General features: G+C 42.1%; 2 protein-coding genes across 4 annotated transcripts in view; one reads left to right on the forward strand and one right to left on the reverse strand.

Moving 5' to 3' along the window:
- The first annotated feature begins 67 nt into the window (after positions 1-67).
- lrrc53 (leucine rich repeat containing 53) lies at positions 68-7776 on the forward strand. 2 transcript variants are annotated; one of them, XM_019266777.2, is made up of 9 exons: positions 68-1481; positions 2209-2311; positions 2476-2604; positions 2723-2821; positions 2933-3108; positions 3195-3358; positions 3459-3648; positions 3875-4067; positions 4768-7776. In XM_019266777.2, the coding sequence occupies exons 2-9, from the start codon at positions 2305-2307 to the stop codon at positions 7137-7139; spliced, it is 3330 nt and encodes a 1109-aa protein (XP_019122322.2). In that variant the 5' UTR covers positions 68-1481; positions 2209-2304; the 3' UTR covers positions 7140-7776. The 2 variants fall into 2 exon arrangements, with proteins under 2 accessions (XP_019122322.2, XP_027139198.1); XM_027283397.1 differs by lacking the exon at positions 68-1481 and having other exon boundaries at positions 1499-2311.
- Positions 7777-12393: 4617 nt separating this feature from the next.
- tox (thymocyte selection-associated high mobility group box) overlaps positions 12394-26237 on the reverse strand; it is a 42704-nt gene continuing 28860 nt past the window's right edge. For both annotated transcript variants that reach the window (XM_010751222.3, XM_010751221.3), the window contains 6 exons: positions 22319-22564; positions 20253-20489; positions 19652-19732; positions 19042-19545; positions 14847-15007; positions 12394-13902 (listed from right to left, as the gene is read on the reverse strand). In XM_010751222.3, coding sequence (XP_010749524.1) covers positions 13866-13902; positions 14847-15007; positions 19042-19545; positions 19652-19732; positions 20253-20489; positions 22319-22564 — 1266 coding nt within the window. In that variant the 3' untranslated portion in view covers positions 12394-13865. The remainder of the gene's footprint in view (positions 13903-14846; positions 15008-19041; positions 19546-19651; positions 19733-20252; positions 20490-22318; positions 22565-26237) is intronic.

Consider the following 26237-nt stretch of genomic DNA (forward strand, 5'->3'; position numbering starts at 1 on the left):
TTGGTGACTCAGAAAACTGAGTCAGTCGTGACATCTGTGCCTCTCAGGTGACAGCCGGCTCTACTGAGCATGCTCCAGACAAGGCCAGGTAATTTAAGCTAGACACACACATTTACAGAGCACCTGCTACACCACTAGCAACCAGTAAATGATGGAGCTCCGGCCCCCAACAGTCCACAGCCCCACAGAGCTACAGCTCATTCCTATGGATTAATATGTGAGTGGAGTGTACCATGTGTTCTGCAGGGGTGGACCTTTGGGTTCTGTTCAAGAGGTAAGCAGTTTGTAATGGGTTAATATGATTTTAGAGGTGTGTGGATGTTCAGAAACTAAAGCAAAGTGAAAAAGACTTCCAGCCTTGGTGTTTTCTGCAGTGTCTTGTGGTGTATGTTGATCAGCTGCTTCTTTCTCCTCTTGACTATTTTACTTCTAGTCTAGTTCCAAGCTTGCAGGATAAAGATGTTTAGGTGATGATGTGGGTTCAAAATATGGGAAAAGCACCAAGAGAAACGTTTAACTCAAAAAACTCTAAAAGACGTAGAGCAAACAGTAAAAGGAAACTAAAGCGCTTCAGTGAAATCTGCACCAATGAGCCAGTGAGTTAGCAGTTCAGTTAGCAGCAACTGACTCAGGTCAGACATCTGATGTAAGCCAAGGCTGGATTACGAGGGGAAAGCATCCTGTCACTAATTTACTTACGTTTACTTTGTGGTAATCTGATTAATTAATAATTTGTTTGGTATAATGCACAATTAAAGCAAAGTTAATTAGTGAAATGGTAAGCATCCTGTGTTGTGTTATGCATATTTACCTAGTCTTGATCCTTTTCTAATACCTTTCATACTGGAGTTGATATTATGTATGCATTTAACAAAAATGTTTATAGAAATGATGACTAACAGACATACAGCATACCTGAGACCGCCCACACCAACCTGCTGGTTATTCTGGCCCTTAGGACACTACCTGACCCCTCACTGCAGATAGCTTTGGATGGATGAATCATATGGCATCACTGGCCACCATGAGGCAGAAAAACAGCAAAACAAACTCATTTAGTGCTTTTGGCAAACAAGAGAAGGCAGACTTGCACCTCCAAAGACAACATTAGCATTTATTTGAAGTTGTCTTCCTGTCCGCCTAACGATTGTTAAGTCCAACATGTTTGTCTCTGGTTTGGTCTCCTGAGCAAAATACCTGGCTCCTAAGATAGATTTCGATTAGATATATTCACTTTCTTCATGGCTAGAGGTTCACTTCTTAGAGACAGCCAGGTAGTGTATTCAGATTAGCTTGATTTTATTTGTATAACCCAATATCACAAATTTACCTTACAGGGCTTTACAATCTGTCCTTACACCTTTGACAGGGACAAACTTTCCAAAAATATTGATTCTACATGAAAAGCATGGATCCAAGAGGATGGTCAAACCAAAGCGATTTCAAACATCCACAAAATGAGCACAGTTGAGGTGTTTGAGGTGTGTAACATCCATCCATCTATTATCTGTAACCGCTTATCCTCATCAGGGTCATGGTGGGGCTGGAGCCTAGTGTATAACAATTATTAATAAATAATTCATTCATAAACAACACACCCAAACACTAGAGGTGAAATTGCAGGTAACTCTGTTTCTGTTGTCCTCCGCTCTCTGCTCGTTCCCGTTCACATTCTGTTGATCCACTGTGGTTCAGGCAGAAACATTACTGCTGTGGAATAACTCATGTATTCTTTGAAGAGGACAGCTCGCTGGAGGAAAGTCCATTAGGAAAAGAGCTTTAGCAGAAACATGATAGGCCCTCATCCTGCTACAATGTCTGGCTGTCGTTCATCAGTCAGCATCCTCTGGGGACAACCTCCACCTCCCCCGATGATTCACACACGCAGTTCATCACCAAAACAATATCACTGTTTGTTTGCTTAGCAACTCAGAATAAACAGTGAACAAGCACCACGCCTGACAGAGAGCTCCATAAACTTCAGTCTGAGGGCACGCCGAGGTCTCTAATGAGGCTTCAGAGAGCCCCACACAACATTAACACAGTCCATGACATCATTTGAATGGTTTGAACAAAATATGGAGCATATTTATTCCAAAAAAGAAAATAAAAAATAATGTATATGTATGTATTTTCAGTGTATAAACACAGGACAGAGGAGACAGATGATCATAGCGTGTTTTCAAAGATGTAATTATGTTTTATTAGGCCAAACAGATGAAGATGGTAACGCAGCTGTTTCGGGTTACAGCTCTGTGGAGAAGATGCTACCTCATCACCATGTTACCTCTACTGTAACACAACATGACCAGTAAGTCTTACACACATCCACCATAAACACATGGCCATCAACAAAAAGAGCTGCAGGCTAAGACAGTCCTGTCCATCAACGTCAGGCATTAAAAGATTATTTTTTTCCCAATATGTCATTTTTCATCAATTTTTTATTCACATAAAATCTGAATGTGTCTGCAGGTATCTTGCTGATTTGGGTGCTGTCAGTCATCAGAGCCCAGCATGTGTCCTCTGTCCCATCATGCCCTGCTTCTTGTCTGGTTTGTTCTGAAGACACCGTCATCTGTAACAGACTGGCTCACATTATTGGTAACACACACACACACACACACACACACACACACACACACACACACACTTACAGTAAAATAAAGCTTTTCCATTTCATGTTAGCCCGTCTGAAGACAGTATGTGTGTGTGTGACCAGACGTTTCAGACACAACCCAGGCTCTGCTGCTAACGGAGGGCTCCATCTCCACAGTCCAGCCTGCCTCCCTGTCTGATCTCAGCAACATTACAGTCATAGGTCAGTCAGTCCCTGGTGTGTACGTGTACTTGCACGCTTGTGGGTTGTTGCATGATAATGGCTTTAAAATATTAAAAGTATGAATGACAAGTATGTCTGTCCTTCTTTCAGTTCTGAGTCATAACCATATCTCAGTGCTGGGTGAACAGTCCTTCAGAAACCTGCCTGTCCTCCACACCTTACTGCTGGACCACAACCTCCTGACCAGCCAGGCCCTACAGGGGGGAGCTCTGACCAATCTAACCCGACTAGAGGTACTCGCTCTGGGCCACAATCTCATCAGAATGGTGGGTACCTCTTCATGGGGAAACACACACAGTGCACAGACCTGTGTATTTTTCCCTCTGACATTGTTGTCTGTGTTGACGTGCAGATCCGAGGTGGCTGGTTCAAAGGTAGCAAGGCTCTGCGGAGCTTGAAACTGGATGGAAACTTGCTCACTAGTTTGGACTCTGGTTCCTTTCCTGTGGATGACCTCAAACATCTGGAGAGCCTGGATCTCTCAGATAACCTGATACATCATCTGGATAGAAGCAGGTCAGTACAGATTTATTCTCATGTCTTATCTTTCATACTTTATTGAACCAGTTTACACTCAGCAACACCAATGTAATGTGTACAATATGATTTCTTGTAGCTTCGATGGGTTGGTGAGCCTGCAGACTCTGGATCTGTCCAGAAACCGTCTAAGTTCTGCTCCTGCTGAGGCTTTTTCCTACCTCAGCTGGCTGACAAATCTCAACCTAGACCTCAACTCATGGAACTGTTCCTGTGAGATGCTGGATCTGGCTACCTTCCTGTCCACCTTCATGCAACAACCCGGCCAGGTGCAGCAGTTCTTCTTTCACCTGTGCACATTTCAATGCAGCTTTCACTTGCATTCTGTTTGATGATAGAGGCGTAATGCAACAGTAATTTAAGGAGATTCATGATTCTGTCATTTGTTTCATATAAAATACAAACTTGGTGTTACAGCATTGGAAAAATGCAGAGAAAATTACCAGTATAAGACTGATTGACTTAAACCTGACATTTACCCCCTCCTGCTCTCAGACCCTCTATAATGGCCGTAGGATGGTGTGTGTGAGCGCTGACAACCCGGCTGTAACCACAGTGTTGGAGCTAACTGAGGCCAATTGCGTCCCGTCCAATCAGAACATCACAGTGAAGATAGAGCCCAGAAGCAGCGTGACGCCTCAACTGTATGCTCGAGATCTGGCCATCACAGCAGTCATCTGTTTTATTGGTGAGAAAGGGGACAAAGGGAAACGGTCTGCACACTGATGGGTTCTATTCTCATTTTTAAGGGAATGTTTCAGTCTCCTAGATCTATAAGGCCGTAATAAACTCAAATTGCAAACACCTGCTGGTCAACAAGCAGCAAGATAAAACAAGCCCCACAAGATGGGGATCACAGTAGCTACTCCAGAATATAGAAACACCAGAATATTTACAATGTTATTATGACAGCACTTGAAAACACAGAATGATATGCTGCAATGTCTTTCTCATTCTTCTAATCATCAAGTTGCTAATTGGACTGCTGAAAAAGGCCTGGATATCCAGTGGCTAAACTGGAAGTCCTGAAGCATCCAATCCATGTCCATTGCCTCCAAAGGCTAAATCATTCTCAGACCATAGAGTTCCGAGATTGACATATGCAAGACATGCAGGTTATGCAGTGGCTAACATTGCATGTTTGCAGTTGCTGGCTGTAAGAGACTATAAAACTAGCAAATTTTATTCACATGAAGGGAAATTGATGCAGAATGAAATGCTGGTCTGACTGTGCTCTTAGGGAAAAATCTTCTGGACTGAATATGATCTCAATTCATTTGTAATGTTAAAAATGCTACATAGCACCTTTATGAAGACTTGGAACCATGAATGTGAATGCCCGTTGAAGACATTACTGTTTAAAATCCAACCTGTCCTGCATGTTTTAGGTGGTGTTGGTTTGACCCTGCTGGTAGTCCTGATCTATTATCAAGTTTCCAAGAAGAAGAAACTGAAAAAAAGCAAAAGAGAGAAAGTGGAAGAGGAGGGCAGCAGCACAACTTCGAATCACCACGTCAATCATCTAGATGTTAGTGAGAAAAGGAGGGAACGCTCCTTGCAAGCAAATAGCAGCCAGCCTTGGGACAGAGAAATCATGACAATGGATCCAAGGCGAGATGGTCATGGTCGGCAGATTAGGTCCCAACTTGATGAAAACGGCAGCCATTTTGTGTGTTCAGAGTGTAGCTCAGAAAGACAGAGAGGGATGGGACCGAACCCAATGAGATGGAACAACAGGATAAATGGAGGGATGGAGGCAGAAGAGGAAATGGAAAAGAGGAGAGTGAGGATGGTAGCAGAGGAAGAAAGGAGGAGGCTTGGGAACCAGCAGGGAATCTTGACCAGGGACATTCCCAACAAGTTTCTTTCTCATGGCAATACCAACTCTTTCTCACATCCACGGAAAGAAGCCCTCAGTGACAGACCAGAGAGCCTGGCTAGTTATAGAGAGAATGGAGAGAGCTACAGGACTGACATAGAAGGTAAGAACAGAGGACAAGAGAGTTTACATTGCCCGAGCTGCCACAGTACATACAGACCACCAGAGCAGAACATGAGACAAGGGAGGAATCACACCAACATGAGAGACTCTCCTCTGTTTGAAGGCCTCCCTTCTCAGTACAGACAGATTGATAGAGGTGGAAATGTTAACCATGACCAGTTTGACATGATAAAGAACACAGAGTTGAAAAGAGAAACAAGAAATGTAACATTTGATCTGGAGAGGTCGAGAACCCTAGAAAGAAACAGTCATAGCAATGACAAGAGGGAGGATGACGAGAGGACCTCCAGAGACAAGGAGAGACTCAGAAGACACAAAGCTAAAGTCCAGTCAAGCCGCTTACTGAAGGTTAAACTAAACTTGAACCCACTACGGAAAAGCAAAGTCCATCCTAAGAGGAAAGCTGAGCAGGGCCATTCAGAGAAAAAGAGCCCGAAGAAGAGGAGAGATAAAAGACAGGACGGAAAGGACAGAGGAGAAAAGGAAATGAAGGGAAAGTCTGGTAAGAAGGGCAGCAAGACTAAAGGAACAACTGAGGATGGCGAGAAAGAAGACGGAGAAGAAGGAGAGAAAAACAAAGGGACTTCCAAAAAGGGGCAGGAAAGTACTGAAGGTGACCAGGGCGAGAATAAACTCCCAGAAGACACTACCACCCACACTGCTGACCCATTAGCCTCTGCTTTTGCCATTGGACAAGGCCAAAATTTGCTGGGTGGGCATTTTCAGTATCAGGGAGCTGGATTGGCTATGGGGAGTGCTCAGATTTCCTCACAGTATCCCTTTTCCCTCTCTGCCACTGGCAGGAATCAAACTTCCAACCTCTCTCTGCTTGGCTCAGCAGGCTCACAACTGACTGGCAGCAGCCTCTCTCTTCCAGGAGGGAATTTCATGCTCAACACCATGGCCCCGGGATCTAATGCACGGTTCCCCAGCTACCCAGCTAATTCTGTTGCTCCCAACATAGCAATCAGTGGGCCCAGTATGGCTCCAAGTGGTGTCCCAGACAGCTTCATAAAGCAAGCTGGGGTAGGCCTCATGTCTCCTGCTAATTCTCTTTTAGCCAACACTGTACATGCTAACCCTTTGCAAGCAAGTCCAATGCATACCTCCCAGCCTGCAGGACTAGCCTCAAGTTTGACAGCAAACCCAGCTGCTAATCCTAACCCTAACCCTAACCCTAACCCTAACCCTAACCCTGCACCTGGGCAGTCCCTCTTACAGACCCAGCTGCCCCCGGACAGCTCTATTGCAAAACTGAAGTCTGATCCAGCCCAGGGACCAGGCCTTCAAACTGGCAAAGGAGTACAACAGTTGCCCCCTGAATCTCAAACACCCCAGACCAAGGAGAGCCACACTCTCCCAACTCAGGCACCACCAAGCGCAGATGGTTCAACGACTCTTCAGGCTTCTAGCATTGTGGAAAAGCTGTCAAACAGTACCAGTCAGACAGAGGCCGGGCGTGTACCTGCTGGGCCAACGGTCAATACATCAACTGCGGTTTTAACTGAAGGACTTGCAGCAGGGGTGTCAGGAGATAGCATGCAGGCAGCAGATGGGTCTGTATTGGGTGTGTCTGCACCTAGTATGTCTACACAAAGTGTATCCTCCATGGATGATGCCGGTCCAACTGCTGCACTGCTACAGCAGGAGTACCTGTCAGAGGAAGGAGGATCCTCCCCCAGGAGGAAGCTGAGGCTGGTGCTTCCCGAGAAGACTTCCAACCGACTACCAACCGCACTGGAGAGGAAAATACGCTAGCTGCTCATTTCATTGTTAATGAAATTTTATAGATCAGTAGTATTTTGAAGGTCAGATGAAGCACTTCATCTTTTAAAATCGAGTTCTACATCAGACGCAGAAAGCTGAGACTGACTGCCAGGAAATGTCATTCTGTAATGTTTTACAGATGTTTGGTGTGTTCTATTTTTATAATGATAAACAGTGTAACAGTGTATTTTGTCATATTTTTTGTCTCTCAGTGTTTATTGTTGATCTTTGTAACAACATTTGACAGAAAATCTCACCTTAGCATCCATTTAGTAGCTGTGCTGGAGCTTTCAAGCATCTACATCATTAGATGAGTTTGCTCAGTTGCCAGATGTTCTTGTTCATGTTGACTTACAAGGTGAGAAAAAAAGAAACCTTGCTGTCAGTTCATTCCTTTTCTTAGAAGCAGCCACTGACAATCTTACCCCGAGGTCTATTTAGTAGCCGCTCTAGGGCTTTTTATCAGCAGGTCTGAACAGTAAAATAAAAAATTTTAAATTTCATGCTTCACTAAAGCGAACTCTATTTGTTGATGAAGGTCATGAGATGCAGTCGAAGGTGCCAGACAGCTACTAAATTGACCTTGTTTTGTTATTTGCTGATACTTAATATGCTATACTATGAGAGATACCTGACTGAAATCTATTATTTTTAAATATTTTGTAATATAATTTTTTATGAATACATGTAAATGATGATTTCTCTTGGACATTTATTCAACCTTAAGTACAATATATTCAGGAGCTCTTAACAACCAGAACTGATTCCAAATTAAAAACAGCAGTGAAATACACTTACAGACCTGAACAGAAACTGAAACAGCAGTGACTTTGACTTCTGTGCTGGTTGTAGCAGGTTGCCAACGTTTCTATGTGTCACTGCTGGATAGGGTTTCGGTTTTTGGCTCCAGGACAGGTCTTGGTAGTGTGTTGGGTTTCACTGGTCACACTGTCGACCTCTAAATGCTGCCTACAGACCCTACTTAACACTTAACCAAACCTTTACCGTCTGAGCTGGTGTTACCTCAAGCCTCTGCTGTGCAGAAGTCACTGTGACCTGTCACACTGACCCACTGTGGTGAACAGTGGTGTATCCTCAGGCCAAATCAGTTTGATCTCCTTGCTGAATTTCATGAGATACTGGAGAAGATAAAATATTGCCACCACAATATCTGTAGTGCTGCTTGTCTTACAGTTGAAACCAAACTTTATGCTAACAGAATATCATCCAATAATAAATCCAGTAGGTTTCTAGTACATAAAGTATTCAGCAGTCAATGAATTAATCAGTGATTTATTGATGATACACGTTTTAAGTTGTAAACATGTTGAACATAAACCTCCTTCATTCCTCATCCACCAGACACTTTTTTATATATCTCTGTTTTTGGTCTCCACCAACTCCTGAGAAAATATCTGTCTCTTTAGCCTCTAAATGCTCCACTAATTACACCTTAAAGCTGGGCAGTGGTGTACAGTGGGTTTATCAGCTGCCTGCTGATACTGACAAACAGCTTTATGAGGTCGGTGACACAAAATCTTACTTATATCATTTATTTAAGTTGCATGCCTCCAAACCAGTGAGCTACAAGATGCTGTGTTGAAAGGAACTGCAGAATCAGGTGATCTCTGTGGGTGTGACATATTACATAACATTACACATTCATATAAATATCATTTTTGATAGGTGCAGCTTAACAGACTCTCTACCAAAGTGTCCGGGGAGCCAGGTTCCCCCAAATCTCTTGGATGTCTAAAAGCAGTTTTTGTCATCATGTTTTTGTCTTTTTGAATGTTGACTTTTATTTTCTCCACAAATAGGAAAAATCTGCACCTTAGTGTCACAAAGCTGAACTGTGAACTGGGATGAGTTTAAAATGATTACAGTGAACACTGGATGTGAAGCAAGTGAGCAGAGAAGGAACTCGGTGCAGCTGTCTCTTGTTGTCATTAGGGGGCAGTGTGTACCTGCTCAGACTCATGTCAGGGATAGAACTGAAATGTGATTAAAGCAGAGCAACACCTAATCTGTGTGTACACCTTATTTCACAAAAAAAAAACTTTTAATTTAAGAAAGGACAGGACAGATTTTTATTTATTTATTTTTTTTCCATTTATCATATTTTAAAATATCAGAATGTCAAATGTGTACAGCTGTCACACAGGAACAACAGAAAACTGACAGTGGTGATAATGAGGACAAACCCACACAGTCTTATAAAGAGTGGGGCAAAAGGACAGACTGATAGAAATTACTAAACAGCAGCCTGCACACCTGGACTACAGCACCAACACCTCCTATTGTTAACGGTAATGTAGCCGCGTCCCCAGGCATCTGTGTGTGAAATGCAAATGTTGAGTGCAAGAGAAGAAATGCCTGGTGGGCTCTGACTCGCCCCCACACCCACTGTAGGCTTGTTTCCACTGAAAAATGGAAATGTGCATAAATGACTTGTGATTTATACACATGTAAAAACTATTAGTATCCCCTCACCTCTGGCACAGTCACTGCTCCACATTAGTGCAGCAGATAGAGCAGAATTGATTATTAATCATGATGCCTGCTGGAGTCAATCAGGCCAATAACCATCAAGATGAGATTACTACAAGAAATGAGCTCCAAACACAACACCAAGGCAACGCAGCAGCTCTCAAGCTTATAAAGACAGAAAACTGTTAGAGTGTTTTTCAAAAATCTGACCGCTTTTTGCTCCAGTTTGTGCCTCACATGTAATCCCATTATATTCAAATGACATGAATCAAAAAGTTCTTTATATTTGTCTCTGATAAAGCAGAATTAATCCATTGTTCCACGACAAGCTGAACTCAAATTTGATATATTATAATCTCATTAATGTTTTATAGCTAATGTGTTAGCATATAGCTACATATTTATACACCCAGCAGACATGAACATCTGGAGTCTTGTTCTTTGTCATGTGACAAATGTACAGTCCACTCTTTTATCAGCTCTGTTTTTGGTCTCCACCGACTTCTGACATGAATAGTTTCTTGAGAACGAGCTCCACTGAGTTCACCGGCTAGTTTAGTGCTGGACATGAAGTGTACGGAGGGTTTATCAGAGCAGCAGCTTGTTTTCAGTAGAAAATCATCGGAGAGACCAGTAAAATTGTGGAACTTAAAACCAAACCAGCGACCTGAACTACTCTAAAAACCTGGATGAACTGCACAGTGACTCATTAAACAGAATGATTAGTCTCTGTACATGATTTCATATTTTCAGACACCATAGCACTTTAATATTTTGATTGTTTTGTACAAATTGGAAGGACATAATTCACTGTGTGGATTATGGCTAACTCTGTTTTACTTTGTTAGGAAACAAGAGTCAGTAAATAAATGTATCTTTTTACTGAGCAGCAGACTATGACTATGAATGATTTATTATTCATTATCCAGATGGATGTTGAAACTATTTTGAAGAAACGATAAGTGTTATCAAAAGACCTTCTGGGTTTTCAACCTAATACATGAGTATTATGCATAATGTTTGGCAGGTATGATGTTAACTATGCTCACCTCTGTCTCAGTACAGCTGGTTTTGCAGGTATTTTGAAAGTCATTGACAGGATGTGTTACAGCGTTCCTTCACCTTCTTAAACATCAAATTCTTTTCAAGGACTTGCCAGGCCCAATTCCCACAAATTCAAGGACGTAACACAGTATATATTGAGACACGGGTCAAGGTTAATTACAGTTTCAACACTGAGAAGCACTCATGCGTGCCTTTGACCTTCACACTTTGTCGAGGCAGATGAAACAAAGATGAAGAGTATCAGGCGTGCTCAGCTGCAGAGCTCAAACACGGTATCAGGTGCAGCACTCAACACCAGCACTCTCAGACAAATATTTTCTTTTTCTTTATTAAGGGCAAAAAACAAATAGCCATAAACCATAATCAGCCATGACTCCACCATCTGGCTGATGATGATTGAAATGTTTGTCTGAGCGCAGGTGAAACAGTGACGCAGCTGCAGGAGTCAGTGCAGACAGCAAAATGAAGCCCATTTTCTAACGTTAAGATAATATCAAAAGAGCTTCAACTTTACTTTCAATGGCCTATATCTATTTTCAAAAACTTTCAAGGCCTTATTTTGTGGAAGTATTGGACAAAGTGAGATTTTCTGATGATGGCGCTGGATGAAAAATCAGAGAATCAAGTTTTTCTTAGTGTACTGTAGTACTTGTCTCGGCGTCGACTGTATTTTTACTCTGACTTGTCTCGGTTTCAGACAAAACAGACTTTTATCTCAAGACGGTTAAGATCCAACAGTGGGGATGTCACTAAATTCCGTGAACACTGATTTATTTGTTAACATCATTACCGTGATTGGATGAAAACCTTCCTGTTTCAAATTCATCCAATAATAACGCATTACTAATTTGAATTTTTAACCTCAAAGCTTCTGCTATCAAATTTGTCTCTCCAACCAAAAAGAAACAATTGCCAAAACGGCATCTAAAAGTAAACACACAACAGTGGATGATTTGAAGCACTTCAAACTTATCAGCGCAGAAAATAAACATTCTAACCCTCTGGAGTCTTGTGACCGTGATTGCAAAAGCAATTGATAGGGTCCTTGGTAGGACACTTGAGGGTGAAAGAGAGGTAAGTTAAGTGTAAGGGATGCTAACAAAGGTAGCTAGCTAAGGCTAGCTTCTCTTCATCTCTTCACCCCTCATTCAAACAAAGTTTATCTGTCCACATTAGGCCTGGACTTGGCCTCGTCATACGTTGATCTTGGTCCCAACGCCTCAAAGTCTTGTTTTGGTCTTGTGTTGGTCTCAGTACACTTGGTGGTCTTGGTCAGTACTCGACCTTAGTGGTTATTACAATTCTTTGCTAAACATTAATGTCATTATCAAGAATCCCCAAAATTAGAAAGAGGCTTCTTTGGAGGTAAAACTAAATATTGGTCAAAAATTAAAAAAATTAAATCGATCCAAAGGTGTTCCCATCTCAAGCACAAGCACACTAATCCCATTTCTGTTCAAACTATATGATCTGATCTGAGCGAACAAAGGGTTAAAATACATATTTCCAGAGACCTCAAAGACATTTGTTTTTGCAATTACAGTTAGCTACTTTGCATAAATGCAGAGGGCACAATACAAAGACAAGGTGTGCTGTGTCGCAGGAGTGGTGAAGGTGTACGTTATTATGTGCAGTTAATTAAAGCGACTGTCACAAAGTGTTCGGAAATAAACAGCATAAAAGAGGCAGGTTTGGAGTAATGACTGCACATCAATGCAGCTCTGACTTTATTCTCAAACACATTATTAGAATCTAAAAATAAGAAAATCTTCATGGTTGTTGTTGCCCAGAGTCCTTTCATCTGCCAAAAAACACATTAATACAAAGAGATACAGAGCGAGAGATACGTGTCTCTCATCATCATCATCATCATTAACACTAAAACAAAACTTGATTAAAAAACAACATTAAAACAGCCAACCCAGCAACAGTTATAGTTTCTTAAATAGCCTCTGTGCACAGAGAAATAGAGATGACAAAAGAGACCATGCAACCCAATCAACCACTCTGCCTTCTCATTAACACTTCACACACTCGCACACACACACTCAGCTTGGATCCAAATCAATATTATCAACAGACATATGCCAGGAGGAGGAGCTGTCATCGTACAAAGGACTATTTTCATTTCTTCTTTTTTTTCCAACAAAGAATTGTTTGACATTTCATTATTTCAAGGACTAAAATACATTGAATTTTCTACCCTGCAGATCTGAGCCTCTCTGCCGGAGAACAATGAAACTTCTTTAATCGTACGCAATTATTCACAGGCGGGCGGCGTCTGGTTAAAAAGGCAACGCTGCCTCACCTCTTTCTCTTGTTTGTCTTCAGCTGCGATTCAGCCATTATTTATCACAATACGTTTTCTGTCTCTAAAGACAGTGTGAGGGACTTCAGTCCACGCTGCATCAAACTGAAGCCTTATATTCACGTAATTAAAGAACCAGCAGAGAAACAAGTATTTGGTTATCAATCCTTAGTTTGTGTGCTGTGTTCTCTTGACTTTGGCTGTAGAAGGATTCAGCAACTACGAGGTCAAAAAAAATAAACAAAATCAACTGGCTTTAAATGGACAGCTCAAACATTTATGTTACAGCAATGTACAGTCGCTCTGCAGAGCCTTTTGCAGCCGACGGTAAACACCATCTTTACAAAATGAGGAACTAGATGTGAACGCTTCAGGGCAGACAGGAAACTAGACAGAATCTCCCTTTCTGAGGGAGGCTGGAGTATTTACACCTATCATCATGTTCACAGCAGAGGACCTGTCCACCTCTCCTCGCTGATATACAGTTTTTTTCAAATCATAGCATGTCTCATGCTGTAAATGATCAGTACAAAAAAAATACAGACGTCCAGACAAGCTGAGAGACATGCAGGAGCTGGAAGAAACAATTCCTTCTTCCTGTTCTGAACACTGTCCTGCTGTCCCTTCAAAGAGACGTGTTAGTAATACACAGAAATGTCCCGTTATTCTACTGCTTTGGGCGTTTGTTTGAAGTGCTGAACTCGAGTTTGGTTCAAATTCCTTGGGGGGTGGGGGTGGGTGGGGGACTGTGGGTGCAGTAGGCTGGCCTGGGCGCGTGTAGAGATGAGGCTAGAGGTTCCATGGTGTGGCAGTAGAAGGGCTTGGTTGAAGTTTGGTGTGACTTTGTCCTGAGATTAGCTCAGATAGAGATGTTTGTCTCTCTGAAGACCTCTGCAGGAGGAGAGGAGAAGGTAAGCAAGATGAACACTGTGTGACATGTTATAATATGAAATATTAAAGCAATACTGTGGGACTTTTCTACCACAGACAGATTTTAAATCACGTTGATGCTACACTGGCTTGTAATCAGGCGAATGATTCACTGACTTTGGTCAAACTGGATCATATTTTATGGAGAAAATGTTTTCTGGTTTTCCCTCTGATGTCCTACAGAGCACCAACGCTGTAATTTACAGTTTCCTGACAGACAGTGAAGTAAACTGCTGACGACTGTAGCTGCTGTTAGCTCATGTTAGCTGAGTTTGTTAGCTGTTGGACTAGTAAGTAATATTAGCTGGCTGCTATGTCTTGTGTTGTTGACCTTGCTTGATGTTTGGCTGTTGGCAAAGTTTTCGACTCATAAGTGATCAGAACAAATACACATGTTAACAACAATAATTACAAAGTGGCAACATATTCAGTGGCATTATAAACTGGGGGTGCTAGATCGCCAAAATACCAGTTTCTACACAGTGTTGCTTTACTGTTTGTTTTAATATTAGCATGATACCTCTGCCAGCTGATGGACGCACGTGCAGAGGACTGGAATCATTTTATTTATCTAATGACACACAAATAGGGGTGTAGCCCGAGGGAGGTCTGGATGCCTTGACATCCACCCTTGGTACTGCCTTTGTTTTGGGACATTTGTAGGCATAAACTTTCAGCTACATCTAACAGACAGAAAAATAATTATAAAAGAAACACTGACTTGGAAATTTGGGAAAAGAAATTAAAAACACCAAACAGAAATCTACAGTTCAGCCTGAGCAGCTTAACAGCGGGCGAGTTCGAGTATGTTTCAGTCAGTGTCACACGGAGGTGTGGTCAGAAATGTGCTGAATGAGGTGAGAAGGAAGGTAAAGAAGGTGACCCCACAAAAGTATAATGCCTACCCGTTGCCATGGTAATCAGTGCTCCAATCCAGAGAGGGATGGTGGTTTGGTGTGTGTCGACCCATCTGGTGGTAGTCCATTGATGGTGACATCACTGCTCCACCATTAAGCATACCTCCTCCTATTGGCTGGTAGTCAGACTGGATGGAGGGGGGGTAGCCCTGAACACACAAAAAACACTTAATTACAATCGATGATGTCGTATGTGACAACAGTTGATCACAGCGAGAAAAGAAAGAACAACGCTGGTTGTCATCTATTGGTGTAAACACATTTTCAAAACTGAATATATAAACTACTACTAATCCTAATAATAATAATAATAATAATAATAATAATAATTCCACTGGCTCCAAACTGACCAGACGACTTTTATTGAATTAGTTTCACAAACACAACTACACACTACTGATGTGCGGGTCAGGCAGCTCTCAGAACTGTGTTTCTGTTTCTCGCCCGCCCACGGGAAGATCTCGGCTAATAAACAGATGAATTGTTCCAAACATGTTGTTTAACCTTTCATTACACACATGAACTCTGCCTCTCTCACACACACACAATGCATCCTTCACATGGTAACAGTGAATTTGAACAAAATACTACATGGTTGAACCTGATTTAGATTTTACCACACCGTGTACAGACGAGGATTTTAGTCTGCACATTCCTCCGTCACATTACATTCAGCATTGGGAACATTGTGCGCTGACTGTTGTACGTTTTAAAAGTCTCCTCACAACATGATGTCATTAGACTTCACATTCCATTTCTTTCCCCTCAGTTTTCAATCTAAGTCAAGTCAAGTATGAGGCCGATGATGCTGGAAGTGAAATTCATTTCATGGAAGCTGGTCAAATTTCACATTGAAGGTGGTGCACTAAGATGAGAGCTGTAACACTAAGACGACGTGTGAAACAAACACAATGTTACTTCTTGTAGTTTGGCTGCTAATTTAGCACATTTACCAATTGGGTCAACAGTTGAAGCTCATGCATGCTTAAAAACTCTTCAGAACTGAAGTGGGACTCAGTGACTCATCATGTTTGTAGGTTTTCTTCACTATCAAAGTGAGTGTTTGTTGACGTACACTGCAGACATGCTAACAGCATGTCTGACTGTGAAAAAAGACAAGCGGCAACCTCCGCGGCTGTGAAGTGAAGCCAGTGCGGAAGTTCCAAAAACTGCAGTTCCTCAAACGTCCACTTGAGTCTGGCTCCAGAAGTGAGTCAGTCTCCATAAGTCCCCATGTTCAAATGTCCAACTTCACAGCAGAAATAAACATGTTTACAGCCTGGTACTATAGATCATTTTCTCATTCATGACATTTATACAACTCACCTGTTCAAATGATATTAAGGTTTAAAGCTATGCAGAATTAAGAGTGTGGGTGTCATTATGACAGGTGGTTACCCAGGCTTCAGGTCCGCCAAGGATCCACGTCACTGTCCATTTTTAGATAAGTGAAAGAGGCAGGACAGCCAACATGGCCACTGCTAATGTTGCATATTCTGAGCTTCAAAATGGCTCTTGAGAAACATGTGGGTGACGTCACACACACACTGTCCGTTCTTTTTATTGTCTGTGAAAAATAAATGTTTCATCTTTTTATATCAACATATTTTTCTGTGCGAGTGGTTCAAAAGTCTCCACATTCATCAGTGTTGTGTACACAGGTTTGAATGTGACATGCTGCCGCAGTAATGGCGGCTCGGTTACGTCATAGACGAGTTGATGGGTTTAACAAAGCAACCTTTAGCACTTGGTGCTAAAACGGTTTGTGATGAAGTGAAGTGAAAAGGAGACGCAGATCAGTCAGAGGTTCATCAGAAGTAATTACAGAGTTTTAAGTGTCTGATTTTATCATCTGCCAGAGGGAAGGAGGAGGGGGAGAGCTGAGGATGAGTGAAGAGGAGATGAAAAGGTAAGAGGGGAGGAGAAGGCAGGGGAAGAGGAGGAGGAGAAGGAGACAAGCATGCCTCTAAACATAAGACACTTCAGGGAGGAGAGAGAGATGGAAAGAGGGAAAAATGAGAGAGTGCAGTGACAGGAGTGAGTGAGTGTGTGTGTGTGTGTGTGTGCGTGTGTGTGTGTGTGTTTGTGTGTGCGTATGTGAGGCTGAAAGGGAAGTTAATCGGAGTGTTGTGAGTGAAAGAGGAGAAAGAGGAGGACAGCAGGTGGTTGGGTTCTCCCCCCTCTCCTCCTCTACCTCACCTATTCATCCATTGTTGAGCAAATTCTTCTCCTTTACTCCTTCACAAAGACCCCATCTGCCTCTTTTGTCTCTCTCTCTCTCTCTCTCTCCCCTCTTTCCCCCTCTCTCCCTTCCTCCCCTCCCCCATCATTTCTCACCCTCCTCACTCCGAGAAGAAAAAAGTTTGTGTCCTCTCCTTTTTTTCCCTTCACTTTTTCCTTTTTTGTTTGCTCCCCCCACCCCATCTTTTTTGCTAAAAATATGTAAAATATGGGTGAGAGAAAGGGGGATTATGGGAGTGTGGGATTTAAAAGTGCACTATAAAAAGAGGGATAAAAAAGGAAGTCAGTCTCGGTGGCAATCCACCCCCATTTTTAAGCATTTGGAGGAGAGGCATCATTACACCACCTAACATCGTCTCAACAAATAGCCACTCGTCTTCCTCTTCCTCCTGTTTTGATGGAGTGACTCCCCACGGAGGCAGAGGGGCGGACTGATAGACTGATTGACTCATTGACTGTATTACAATACAGATACACAAGCAGTCAAAAATTCAACCAAAAACTAATTAAAAACAAATTAATTTAATGAGAACTAACCTGACCTTTTGCTGGAACATCCAAACCATAGCAACATCTGGATAATAATTAGGATCAAGACAATTAATAGCAGCTGGATTTATTTTAAACTCCTCGTCACTTTTGAATACAGGTCCAGTCTATTCGGTCCTGAGATCCTCTAGTAAATGCTGATGTGTTCCCGCCCGCTCATTTCCACTGTGTGTGTTGATATATTCGTCTGTCTGTGCAGATCTGAAATCAGTGAGACGCTGTGACCTCGAGGAAATGGGAAGACTGACTGTGTGTTTGTGTAAGAAATGGTTTGATGACCTGAGAGGAAAAGTACAAACTGAAGCTGTGCTCCAATCCCAAACTAAAGTGTTCACACTGGAGGTGTACAAAACAAAACCATGGTTGAGTCTTTGAGTGAGCTGTTGATAGACGCTACGAGACAGAGAGGAGATGGAGACGCTGCAGCCAATGATTATAATGGAAACGGTGAGTGGTGGTGAGAGAGCTCCAGATACATGTTGGGAAACAAAAAGAAGTTTGAAATCTCCAGAAAATCGATTTTCAGTGAGAGAAAATTTGTGTTCCAACACTGCACCAAACTAAACTCTTGAAATCTCAAATAACTCTCCGTGTCACTCTTTAATTACACCCAGTTTAGAATCATTAGGACAAAATAATTATGTAAAATAATACCATGATGCGATTGCACAGTCACAATGTTTCTGTACTGAAAGTCAGGGAAGGAGGGGTCATCTATCAGCCTGTCTGCCTATCTTGTTGTCCCTCTTATTACACAGCTGCTTGTGACAGAAATCAATATTTTGTGTCAAAGTATTGATTTTATCATGTCTGTAGTTCTCCAGAGTCAATGATCACAATTGCATCCCATAGCTGCGGTCTGTTACACAGGAATAATAGGCCATAGAATGCTGTACGTAACCAATCAGGATTCAACAAGGGTGTGTAATAATAAATAGTCCAAATGAATTATTGCCAAACACATGATGTCTGTTCTTTTGGTCAGTTCCACATGGAGTATATTACTGAAATGTGTTGTGAGTTAGAGGTTCAAATTGTTTCTCACCAGTTCTCAGTCCATAACTACTGTGGCAAATGTGACAGGTGGCAAACCTAGAAAACCAGCAGTAAATGTATAGACTAACAAACTGTGTTGCGGCCTCATGGATCTGATTTCTCTATATTGTCCAAAAACTATTAAAACACACCAATGAGCCACATTTTTTTACTTCGTTATCATGAACACACACACTGTAGTTTATTTAAACACCGTCATAAACACTCACTAGACTACTAAATGTGGATTCATCTGCTGCTCAAAATAGTCCCCAACAAATACACCATTTCTTCCCTTCCTACAGGCGCAGACTACTGCGCCACTGCCTAGGCCCAACCCACCAAACATGTGACTGACCTGTGTGATGGCAGGTGAGTGTGTCATCCCCAGTGAGTGTCCACTGAGCTGCTGGTGCTGCTGGTGTGGACTGTGCAGCCCCCCCAGGTGAGCCTGGCTGTGGAGAGGAGGGCTGACCTGCAGAGGAGGAGGGGTGGATGCCGCCGTCATGCCACCGAGGGACAGAGCTCCCTGGTGGGGGACGCTGGGCCGCGGCACTGTCCCTCTGGAGGACAGGGTGTGGAGCTGGGGGTGGATCTGGGTGTGAGGAGGAGGAGGGGGCAGGTGGGGGCTGAGGCCTGGGCTCGAGGCGTGGGAAGGGTGTGACGAGTGAGGGTATGACATGTACATGCCCGGGTGCTGAGGGGGAGGGAGGGAGTGAGGGTGGGCGAGGGAGCTGGAGGAAGGGTGTTGAACTGGGTGCCCCGGGTAAACCGAAGGTTTGTGTGTAAACATTGAGGTAGAAGAAGATGAAGACGAGGAGGAGGAGTGAGGCGGCTTCATTTCAGATGGATCGTTGTAACTCTGGAAAAGTCAAACAAAAAATCAGTTTCAGATTTCAGATTTACTCCTTTAAGACATCAGTGTGTGTGTGTGTGTGTGTGTGTGTGTGTGTGTGTTTGTGTGGTACCTGTGAGACCAGACTAGCCCTGTAGGCAGCCAGTTGTTTCAGATACTCCTTCTTAGCCGTCTCCGTCCTTTTCTTGTACACCTGAAACACGAACATGTTACTCGTACGGGAGTCGGGACTATCAAACTTCATTACACTTCATGGCATCTGAAAACGTTTACAAATCCATTTAACGAGCAGTGCCATGTTAGCTAAGTTAATCACAGAGCTCATCGTCGTGTTTCCCTCAGCTGACAGAATTATCTAATAACACACAACCACAATAATGAGTCCCTGATGCCGCTGTTACAAACTCTGAACTCTGAACCAACCAATTTAGTGAGCTCAATAATGATTGGTATACTCCTGACAGATGATTGGCTGCTTGCTGTCCCTCTCACTCTTCATTTGGTTTTACTGTGTTAACGGGCCATTACTAATAAATCTAAAAATATCTGCATAATGATCATCATACAGATGTTTTTCTTCATATTTGATACCGGATTCACATTTACCCCACAACAGATCTGAATTACTTTCTGCTCCTGGTCAGTGTGAACATACAGTAGCTGTTGTGATGTGATGGCACCTTGGCAGGCTAAATTAAAGAAGGAGGATCTACCTGTTTCTGTTCCTCACCCAGGCCATCCCACATGGAGGCCACGATCTTTGACACCTCCCCAAAGGTGGCGTTGGGGTTCTGGGCCTTGATGTTGGCTTGGGTGTCCCTGAAGAACAAAGCGTAGGCGGACACTGGCTTCACTGGCTCATTGGGGTCCTTTCGCTTCTTCTTCTTTGGTGTTTTGGGTTTCTTGGAGATGTCCACTGTGGCCGGCCTCTTCTCTGCTCCACTGCCCAGCTAAGAGGAGAAGAAGGAGGTTGATAAAACGCTTAGCTTGGTGTGAATTCTGTAGTAGTCAGCTGAAAAAAGCTGTGTTCTTATTTCAGGGTTTTTCTTCTCATTTTCCCTTCTATGATCATTAAAGGGGCATTTCAACAGTTCACACCTTATCATGTCTTTGATGACTCTCATGACTGACATGTGACCTCAACCGTCCTGTTTGATGTCACGCTATGAATCAACCACAGAGATCAAATATGGGGAAACTCCCGAGCACTCAGCAGAACTGATGAGGTCTCTCAGACGAGTGGTTAAAAATCATCACACGCAGCCACCAGCAGCCACAGTCATCTCTAATTATTTCACAGGATGTTTTCTTGAACGAACCGTGTAATCTGGCACTAATTACCAAACAGAGGCAGTGTTCAATTGATGCACCTAATTATCAATTAACTAATTTCAGATTAAATGTGTTTTAGTCGGCGCACAGCACTTCAGCTGACCGAGCAGAAATGTCAGATTTGTCTACAGACATATTTTCAGGTGATAGTCCTAGTAAATCCTATCGTGTTTATCCTATTGTAGCAGTTACAGCAGCTGAGTTTAATTCCACCACCTACTCGTATTTTAATGGCAATAACATTATACTAATAGTGTCTCTTGATCTTACACAACATGGTATCAAGGTCAAAGCAGGAGTCAGAGTTCAGTGCTTCAGAGGGTTCACTTCCCAACGCAAACTGTGGTGATAAAGACTGAGAGATGAATGTATCTGAGTTTATTTATTGCTGATGTCAGAGATGACAGAAGCTTTGACAAATCAAGGAACAATCAGCTGACTGATGGATGTTTCTGTAAGCAAACATGTTTTTGGACATGATAAAACCTCATCTTATCACATTTATCACGTTGAAATGTTGTTGTGTCATCCCATCACATATACAGTAGAGGGAAGCTGATGAAATAAGATTTCTTTATTCTGTAAAACTCTAAAACTGAAACTGAAAAAAACTAATTTAATCTGACCGCACTGTAACTGTATTTCCTCTCTATCAGTTTAGTCTACTTGCCTGATTTCATTTTAGTTTGTAACCTTTTCATTTGTATTAGTTATCTCTTCACCATGTTCTTTATTGTTTCTCTCATGCCTTTCGTTAAGCTCTTTAAATTACACATACAGTCCCTCAAACTGCCGGTTCACACAGAGAATATTACCCCTATAGGCTAGAGTAACTTCACTAAATACACAAATACAGTTAATACGACATGTTTCACTGTAATTGTACCTGTCTGATTTAACGTGATCATTAAACTGAACTGAAAACTTTAGATAGATAGTGTCGGAGTGTTTTGTAAAGGTACAAGCCATGTCTCTTTCCTCAAGCGAGCATCACATGTGTACTTGCTCATAATGTTGCCCATCTCCAACTCATTCTGCCATACATAACCAATGAGAATGATAAAGTTGGTAAATATTATTCAGCAGTGCAGTAATGGTTTCATTTCTCCAGTATATGAACAGTCAGTTTGGTGCAGAGTGCTTGTTTCAGTGTGAGACACCGAACAGTGAGGGTGCTGATTTCCATCTAGTTGCTATGCAGGGAGAATGGGTCTATTATGACACATAACATTAACATAACAACTCTCCACTGTCTGCACACACACGCACACACACACACACACACACACACACACACACACACACAGCAGAACACAACTAGCTGCTAAAGCCCAGTGAGATACGACTCAGTGACTCATAGAAACAGGCGATGTGTGTGTGTGTGTGTGTGTTTGTGTGTGTGTGTGTGTGTGTGTGCGTGCGTGTGTGTGTGTGTGTGTTTTTTTACCCTGAGTCCATCATCATTCTCATCCTCGTGTGCTGAACTGGAGGGAGATGGTGTGGCAGATTTACTTCCAGGAGGTGAAGGAGAATTATGGGTAACAGAGTTCCTGCTCAGCCCCAGCTGGGATTGGTTGATGGTGGACAACTGACTCTGCTGGCTCATGCCCGATTGGCTCCTGGGTCCAAGCGCTGCCTCGATTGGCTGTTGGCTGCTGGTGAACCGGGAATCTGAGTTGACCATCTGCTGCATCTGTGCAAAGACAACAAGTGATGATGAGTGCTGGTAAATGGAGGAGAGTCTCAGGTTTCACCTGGAGTTTGTCTCTAAATGATACCAACAGTCGAGGCAGTCCGTCCAGCTTTACATTTTTCCATTTGTGGTTTCATAGCCAAGTCAGAAAAAGCCATTTGGTGCCATAAATTCTTGTAAATTATGATCAAACAACTTGACATTCTTTTGTAGTGAAATTCTAAGTCAGTACAGGATGAGATGCAATGCCATGAAGAAATGTCAACTAGACACTGACACAGATTTTCTATTTCAAACTGACATTCACACTGAAAGAAGAAACACTTTAAAAAGCCATGACATGCCCCTTTTTTGTTGTGTGGTAGGAAACGTATATCTCACGCTACCCCTTGACTGTGGTAACTGACGGCCATGAAACCACCAAAGCAGTGCCAAGAAACCTCATCTGACCTATTTTGAGTTGACTGCTCTTTATTTTCTGCTTCCTGCTATTGTTGTTAATGCCACAGCTTCTGCTCGCACTGTAAAGTCATGCGCACATCTTAGCTGAGTTAAACAAAGGTAACTTTCAACCATTTAAAGCCACCGTGTGTACAATATTTACCTCAGTCCTCAGTGCTTCTCACGTAGTTCTGAGGATGACGACTTACTGGTGACTTATAAATATCAAAGTGGAAAAAATGAGAAATAGATCTGTGTTCAAAAGAAGTTGGTTCTGTCGAGGATGGAAAGGTTTCCTCAGATCGGGTCAAATCAATGTCACTGACAGGATACAAGTATCGTTCAGTGTTAAAGTTAAAGCATTACGTACGACTGTAATCAAACAGACCATCTTTTTGTGTGTCATATGTTCCTGAATCACTGATGCTTTAAAGGACCAGTGTGTAGGATTTAGTGGCTTTTAGAGGGGTAGCTGTCAATTGCAACGCCCTCACATCACCCCCAAACACCAGTGGTCGCAAAAAAAACAGTCCCTAGTTAAAAGCCATTGTTTAGTTTGTCTGTTCTGGGCTACAGTAGACATGGTGGATTAATATAAATGGTAATCAGTATTTTGATATATACCACGTGTTTAAATTGATACGAAACTATAATTTAATATAACATTATAATATAGTATCATATATATAGTAGTACTGAAGCTATGAAACAAAAACAGGTCAACTATCATATTTTTAACCCATGGCTGAACAAGTGAAACAAAAAGGAATAAAAACTATCATTATCATTACAGTTCATTAAATAGTAATAATAATGTTAATTACTTTGAAGATCATTACAAATGTGTGTGTTTAGTAACGTTTCCTATATCGCCACTGTGCGCAGGTTAATTAAAAAACGGAAGAAAATGATCACATTTTGTGTGCCAAGGACAAAAGAGGTATCAAATATCATTTCTTTATACTAGTATTGTATCAAAGTTTAAAATTCTGGTATTGTGACGCTTTGATTTCAACATGGCTCGACGTGGATATAAAAGGCTCTTTTAAGGTGATTTTATACTTGTGAAAACACAATTCTGAATGTTATACTCTGTAAATAGAGGTCCCTAAATCTGACGCACTGGATTTTTAAATGACTTTGAGGCCCCTTGTGCTTTGCCCTCACATCAGGTTTGTACCTTATTATATCTTTTGACTCCGTAACAAACAGAAATTGTGCCGAAAACAATATCAGAGCTACGTAACATGTTCATGTAACAGACCTAGCTGGGCTCTGACACACAGTCTGCCTTTGCCTGACAGGGTTTGTACAGTGTGCTGCCGTCTGGGATTCACCAATAATGAAATCTGATAGTATCCGTGGCAACAGGCAACACAGGTCAGAGAGAAGATGGGATCAGAAGTCACACTCATGTACGAATACATCAGTAGGGATTCTAAACTGCATTTGCTCCACTTCGGAGGAATTATTACATAAGTTTATCTGTAGGAGATGTTCTGGTTCTGGTCCACAGGTGCACCCTGAATAAATACAAGCATCGGTTTACTCCCTCGTGGATCCAGGTCCTCAATAATTTGTCAGAAAGCTGATGTATTGCAGGATATTAACTGACCAGACAGCCCTGTCCACAGTTTTACTGTCACACCTGTGTCATGAATGCATAATGTTTCATTGTGAGTCTCCCAGGAGACAGTGAGGGAAGCTTCAGCGCATATGACGCGGGATAAAATGTCAACATGCCTGAATCAACGCGTATACAATCAAATAAAGAGAAGGGCATCTTATAGAGCAGTTAACTTTTTAATGTTGCATCAAAATGCATGTTAATATAAACTGTAGCCGCCATGAACGAGAGGCAACAAAGCACCTGTTCTGTTTAAAGTTTTGGACGTTGTGGGCGAAGTGGGCGTTGAGTAGTTCTGGTGTGTGTCAGTCTGAACTGGCGTTTGCCTAAATGTGAACATTCTCATAGTGAGTCAGTCATCAGTTTTATACTGTCCATTTCTCAGGAAAACAAAAGTTATCAGTGCTAACATGCTCAGCATGGGAACTTTGACACCTATTGTCACAAATATGAAGATGGGACTCGGGTTGATGATGTGTATTTAGAGTTTCCTCTTCGTAAGCAGCGAATAATAGCGGATGTGGTCTGGTAGCGCTGTGCCCCTCTTGGGAGCACATTACCTGAACCGGGTTACCGGCAGCAAGCCTGAATGCTGCGGTGGTATTTACTGGCGATGGAACAGCGAGTGACATTTCTCTAACATGGGAAGAGGGTTTCAGATTGACGTATGTGTCGCCAGAAATGTTGAAAAATAATAGCTGTGGTTTGGCATTAGTCGGGTTGAGACTTCATATTAGTACACAGTCAGAATCTCCTGCTGTCATGACATTTTAATCACTAATAGGAAGAGTTTTGATGACGATATGTTGGTAAATAAAATGGATTTAAATGAACAAATCAAACCTTTTTTTCTTTTTGGAAATTTACATTTACATTTACTAATTTTCCATGAAAATTTTTTGTTTAAAATGCACTAAAGGAAAGTGCAGAAAGATATTTAATGAATGGAAAGGAGGTGTAGTCTTCAGCGGTTTGGGTGGGCGCATCACCAGCCGTGCTGTTGACAGGGACAGAAGGTCATGAGGTCACACACAGAGCAGCTAAATGAATTACGAATGGGAGAAATATAAATCGGATTTTCCTTTCGGGGGGGAGGGCAGGGTGCAGGGGGATGTCTGATGATGGCTTAGTAGAATAACAGAGGGGGGGAACCCCTGATGAAAGGCTACACACAGCACACGCTCACATCTGCACAGAGGTGCGGTTACTGACGGGATTTCATGAAAAATGCAGCGGAATAATTCTGAATCTGTTTTGTATTTCATGAATACAAGATTGTTGAGTCATTCACCTAAATGAGAGAAGGACTACTGATAACATGCAACTGTTCTTTTTGTTATTATTTATCACGATTAATTAGCAGTAAAAGTGACCTGATAAATTATGAAATCGTAAAACATCATGTTTGGTTAAAATGAAGCTCATTGTTACATTTGTGAGACAAAAACAAGTTAAAACACTGGAATATGAAATATTTCTGTCTACAGTTTTATTATGCATTGTTATATTGTGTGTATATTATGTATCATTTGTCTGTGTTAAACATGAACTTTGATGATTTTTTTAAAAACGAAAACAATCTCACCACTTTTCTAGCTGTTCTGG

Source organism: Larimichthys crocea, chromosome X (genome assembly GCF_000972845.2).
Source record: "Larimichthys crocea isolate SSNF chromosome X, L_crocea_2.0, whole genome shotgun sequence".
NCBI lineage: Eukaryota > Metazoa > Chordata > Actinopteri > Sciaenidae > Larimichthys > Larimichthys crocea.